The following is a 6,101-nucleotide window of genomic DNA, read 5'->3' on the forward strand; positions in this document are numbered from 1 at the left end:
AAACAAGTTGGGAAAACCAAAATATTACCTCTCCGAGTCGGGGAAAAGACTAGTATACGACTCAATATCGAAATACTAGAGCAACATTTTTTCCCTTTGTTTTGTCTAACCCTCTTAAGTCATTGAATAGTTTTCTCTACATTGTCAAAATATATAATCATCCGCTAATCCTAGGTTTCAAATCATTATTTACAAAGAACATATAAGTTCTATGTTAAATTTTATTCTCTGATGCATACCACTAACCCGATAACGATTAGCCCTTTCACTGATCAAATGCTACCATGATGCTTTCTTCTATTATAAAATCTATATATGGTTATTTAAACGTGTATTTAACTTTCGGTTCACTCTGAACCGTTAATGTCCCTTCATTACAGACACGATAATCAAAACCCAAAGTTTACTCCACCTCAGGTCTCAATTATTTACTCTATGGTTCACTAAGCCTATTGCGGATCAGACTTGATTTACCCGACATAATCCAGGCCTTAGCTTTCTTTTTGAAATAACTTAAACAAGGATTATTCTATATACAGATGTAGTATAGCTTAAGTAATATATAAACAGCCATTTCAAATAATAATATTAAAAAACATCCTTGGAATATCAAAATGAAACAGAGCTTTAAAGCTACAAATGTACTAAATGCATCGTAATTACGAAAAGGATTTCCACATATTCACTTTATATTATGGAAAAAGTGAATATTAAGGTTCTGTAGGATTTCTTAACACATCAAAACAAAGCGAACTGCTAACTCGGCGCACTAGTGTGACAACCGACAGACACACAGACAAAAAAATAGACTGCTTTATAAATCTTCCTGTATTAATTTTGAATTGAGAAAAGAGATTATCTTAAATATTAAAATAAATATAATTAATATTTAATATTTTCTTCGTTAGTTATTCGCCTTATTGAACGTTACATCGTTATAAAAAAGAACAATTAAACATTCTTGAGAGACTTGACTAATATTGGCGTTTGAAATGAAGCATACGCCGGTTGCTTCACCTTACTAAAATAGGTAGTATATAGGGGTTTCGAATCGCAGCTATAGATAAGAACAGCGCAATTGCGTGAACCTTTGGTGGAAGCCCCACCTTAGGGAGGCCGGACGTTTCTCGTAACCCTGGCCGATCGCCGCGTATGTCTTAACCTTAATGATGATGATGGAGTAGAAACCAGGTGTACAGACTGGTGTCCATGTGGGATGGACAAAAACAAAGACCAGAAGATGGTGGTGTTAGAAGCCAGGTGTACCGACTGGTGTCCATGTGGGATGGACAAAGAGCAGATGACGGTGGTGATTAGAAGCCAGTGTGTACAGACTGGTGTCTATGTGGGATGGACAAAGACCACAAGAGGGTGGGGATTAGAAGCCAGTGTGTACAGACTGGTGTCCATGTGGGATGGACAAAGAGCAGCAGATGATTGTGATTAGAAGCCAGTGTGTACAGACTGGTGTCCATGTGGGATGGACAAAGACCAGAGGCTGGTGATGTTAGACAGGCAATGGAGTAATAGCCTGTAAGTGTAATACAATTTTCGAAATTTCCGGAAATTGAGAACACGTTTGCTCCGATTTGCAAACTGCGAACGCGGTCACGTGGGTGTAACAACAGACAGACACACACACACACACACAGACACGTCGAAATTAGAACCTCTCCGTGACATACGTCACTCGGAGAGGTAAAAACTATGAACACTACGAAATTAACTCGAATTATGGAAAGGGATAAATTCACCAAAGATCTGTTTCGAGGTGTTTTTGCAGCTGACCTGCTACCCGAGAAAGTAAAGTTTTTCCCTTCACTGTATATTGTAAATACTGGCTCTTCAGAAACTGAAGGTGAGCATTGGACTGTTATTTACTTTTCTAGTAACAAAAATACCGAGTTCTTCGATAGTTTCGGAAACCCTCCGGACATGTTTCAATTCAACGATTTTGTAGAAAGAAACAGCGTTACCGTAACTTTTAATTCTAAACAACTTCAAGGAAATTCCAGTCGGACATGTGGCGGATTTTGCGTATATTTTTCTCTGTATAGATGTAGAGGTATTAAAATGTATAATATTTGCTTAAAATTTGTAAAAGATAAGAATTTGAACGATAAAATGATATCGGAATTTATGTATAAGAGATTTTTAATAAAGTTTTTTTGATTGAATTTATGTGTTTTTCTTTAAATCGCGCGCGAACTTATTCCTACACGCGGGAAATTTAAACACGCGCACGCGTCTGGCCCACGCGTTGGGGGGTCCTTTCCCCTTAACCTGAAAAAATGTTTGCCTAAGTTGTATGAAATAAGAGGGAGGAAATTTGTATTTAAAAAATTTTATTTTGAATGAAAAACCGTTGAATCACGGAGTGAAACTCATTCGAGAAAAAACAACTTAAAACTATACAATTAAACATTGAAAATATATATACATTAAATTAAACTTATAAACTATACATTAAACTATGAAATTTAAAAAGGAAAAGGGTTGGGCGTGGACTGATTCGGCCACTTCCCACCAAAAGGGTATGGGAGGGGAAATTGGGCGTGGACCGATTCGGCCACTTCGCACCAAAAGGGTATGGGAGGAGGGCGTGGACCGGTTCGGCCACTTCGCCCCCCAGGAGGGAATGGGAGGGGATAGGGTTACAGAAAGTAATTATACATTTGGAATTATTCCTTAATTTTAAAATGACCATGAGCGTATGTAGACACCCCATCGATGATGAATCTCTTATCATCGCAGGGGTTAAGAGCGAGTTTCTTCTGAGTGATGGAAAATAGTTCGTGTTTAACACTGACTATCCTCTTCATCTCCTCAGTGGTGAGTTTACGTTGAAGCAGGCATTCCTTGTATTGAGCGTGACGTATCTTCTTTTTGACTACGCGACGACAGATTCCCTTCGCCGTCTTCTTTTCACCTTTTGCCGACAGGATGCTGTACATTTTCGGCCGCAAGCCGCAGAACTCCTGAATCTGGACGCTGTTGAGTTCGTCCTTGAACTTTCCGAGGGCCTTCTTGTTCTCTTCGCTGAAGAGAGAATGTTCCTTGGGGTAAGCGGAAAAGTCGAACATATCCTTCATCTGGGCAAAGTCCCGGGGCAAATCGTCGGTGAAAATCTGATAGTTCAGGCTGTCTGCAATTATACGTAAAAAACATTTAATTAGTTAAAATTGAAAGTAGAAAAAAGGATTTAAATCTAGTAAACGTTTTTAAAAAATCATACCTGTGTCGGTAAAAACAAGTTTGAGGTCGTCGCCATATTTTGCCTTCATAGTGTTGTAATGGAAGTCGTACATGACCAACTTTGAGAGGTCCAAGATGGCGAAACCGGTGTAAATGGGTCGGTCCAACTTGAGGGATTTCTTCAGACGATGGATCCCGACCAGCTCGTTCCTGAAGATGGTGAACCTCTGGAATGTCGGCGAACTAGCCTTCTTGATTGCCATCTCCCGGGTCTGGACAAGTTCAAAGTTGATCCTGTTGCGGAGGTTTTCCATCGTCTTCCCGAAAACACTGAAAGTTTTGATTAATTTACGTGTGAAATAATAACTTAGCGTAGTGTAGATGCGTACCTATTGTTGGCCAACTTGAAAAAATCTTTCTCAAAGTCGTTCACTGCCTGCTTCCTTTTCTCCGTGTTGAACTCGATAAATGGTTTTAACCATGCACCCTGCTCGAATGTGAGTATTCGATGGATTTTCCCCAATTTCTTCCCCTTAGCGATGTAAAACTTGAGATTCCGGTAGTGGAGAACATATTTCTCCCTATTGTAGAGCGAGGGAACTAACTTTGGAAGGCTATCCTGTACGTTAATTTTCAGTTTGTTCAACTGTTCAATCGAATACGGTGAAAGCTCATTCGCGTTAATAACTCTACGTTCGGGTGCTAAGGGTAGACTGTTATGTTCTTCGTGCAAACTTTCCGGGTACTCAAGATCCACCTCCAGGATAAAACCCTGGGGATCATCGTCTGGGTGATTCAAGATAATTTCACGAGTGAAATCTTGACATGGTTGAATCCATCGAAATCCTCTCATCGGCAGATGATGACACATTACGGTGCCGTAAAGGTTATTACAGTCTAGGTAGGTAATGTAAGAGCTACGTTTTGCTGGATCGAATGTTTCGGGGAGATCCTTATTATTGGCTATGGCTAGTCTATGCGTAATTAAAGAAACACCCCCTCTTATACCCTTCTCAATAAAGAGATGCATATCTGAATCCTGGAGTAGTTCCAATTTCACTTGGGTCATGTGAAGTGCGCTTTGCCAAGCGAAACCAGGACCTGTATATGCATGCGCGCAATCTAACTTGAAATATTCTAGACACATAGCCCTGAAACTTTCAAAAACATCCGCTAGGAGCAAAACGTCGGTCTTAACGTATAAATCATGGTACTCACCGAGGTTAGTGAGTTGGAATTTTTCCCAAACCTTTTGAGCTTGAGAATAATCTTCCTCACTAACCTCTTCGTCAGTTAAGGAATTGAAGAAGGCATCCTTGGGTGGCAACTCGGTCTCGTCGAATTTCGTCTCGCAGTCGAAGTAGTCATAGGGTAAACCTGTTTCCTCAGCAGATGCGGTACTGCGTCAGCGCTGAAGGCAGAGTTTAAACACTTGAACTTATCAGCTCCTCCTCGAGCCAAATTCGATACGAGTGTCTCTAGCGATGCCGGCATGAACCTAATTGAGTCTAAGAATCGTAAATTACCCAGAGAAAACGAAATGTACGTTTCGGAATTCGTGGGGATACACTTAATCTCGTGATCTTTGACTAATCCAATTCTGTCCATAATAAGATGAGCATCGTAACGAGATAAGTTATGCATGAAGACCGGAACGAAATTCCGGGTCCTCAGTTTCAGGTTACACGAATTATGAGCAGCTCCCCTGTAGGCTCCGTTAGTGTGGTCGTGGTCACGAACTTTACAGTCATTTACAGTGAAAGGCTTGTTACATAAGTAACAGGATTGGGCCGAGGCGAATTGCGCCTTTTCCAAGTTTGATAGATTCATGGGGGCGTTATCTTTAATCTTACGCTGAATAATCGCGTCTTCACGCAAAAGGTTTTCTAAAAACTTTTCCGTGGCATCTATCCCTCGATAAGTGACTGGTTTAGAGACTGTACCGTCGTGACTAACAATGACATAACTAAACCCACAGGAGATATGCTGCGAAGTTTTCGTGGTTGAAGAGAGGTCGGCATCGGGATCGCATCGGTGAACTTTACGGAGAATAGACTCGAAATCGGCATAGATGACGTATTTAACCTGTGAAAATAGAAATAAAACTATAGTAGATAAAATGTAAACAAAACATTCTCTCTCTCCCATGCATCTTCTCGTCTGCTTTATTTATCTTGCTATGGGCGCCGTCTGTCGCTAGTCTCAGTAAACTATTTTTGGCGCGCTATTCAAAATACCCTGATAAATAACAAAAATTTTAGTTTACCTTCTGTTGCCATGCGACGTTTTTGAATTCCAGAATAGGTTCCTATACTACACTCCTTGATGTGGTCCTTGTAGTTTTCCTCCGAGTTTACACCGGAGAATCGATGCAGGCAATAACGACAGTAATAGTTCGTGTGTGCGTGTGCGGTGAATGACTTTGCTAGAAGTCGACTCCGAGTTTACACCGGAGAATCGATGCAGGCAATAACGACAGTAATAGTTCGTGTGTGCATGTGCGGTGAATGACTTTGCTAGAAGTCGACTCATGCTTCGGATTAAGCAGAAATGCTTCTTCTCACCCTCGGTTAGTAGCAATAAATCTACTTGTCGTGGTTCCTCAACTCTATTGGAACTCACGTAAAGGGGGAAGACCTCTTTCTCGTATCCGAATACATTAATCGAAAGGTTATTCACCCGTTCGAAATTCTTTAATTTACCGGTATTTACTTCCACGGGGAACGTAATACCGGCCATGTGCAATTCGTTACTATACTCTAGGTACTTTTCTACACGGTGAGGGGCATTTCCATGGTTAACAGGGTGTAAATGTGCCAAAATTGACCATAAGAAACACTTATTGTCTGTATTTTGCACATTTAATAGGGCTCTCTTAGCTAAAAGATTTTTAGGGGTTTCAAAGT

At 40.6% G+C, this 6,101-nt stretch overlaps 1 protein-coding gene across 1 annotated transcript; it reads right to left on the reverse strand.

Annotated features, from left to right (window-relative positions):
* Window positions 1-2,681: 2,681 nt before the first annotated feature.
* On the reverse strand, window positions 2,682-5,474 carry LOC149666700 (uncharacterized). Its single transcript, XM_089841612.1, has 5 exons — window positions 5,433-5,474; window positions 4,742-5,280; window positions 3,585-4,595; window positions 3,236-3,525; window positions 2,682-3,145 (listed from the first exon to the last, which is right to left on the reverse strand). The coding sequence occupies exons 1-5, from the start codon at window positions 5,472-5,474 to the stop codon at window positions 2,682-2,684; spliced, it is 2,346 nt and encodes a 781-aa protein (XP_089697738.1).
* Between the last annotated feature and the right edge of the window lie 627 nt (window positions 5,475-6,101).

Source organism: Phalangium opilio, unplaced genomic scaffold (assembly GCF_054372755.1).
Source record: "Phalangium opilio isolate 3A_F unplaced genomic scaffold, DU_Popi_V2 ptg000060l_1, whole genome shotgun sequence".
Taxonomy (NCBI): domain Eukaryota; kingdom Metazoa; phylum Arthropoda; class Arachnida; order Opiliones; family Phalangiidae; genus Phalangium; species Phalangium opilio.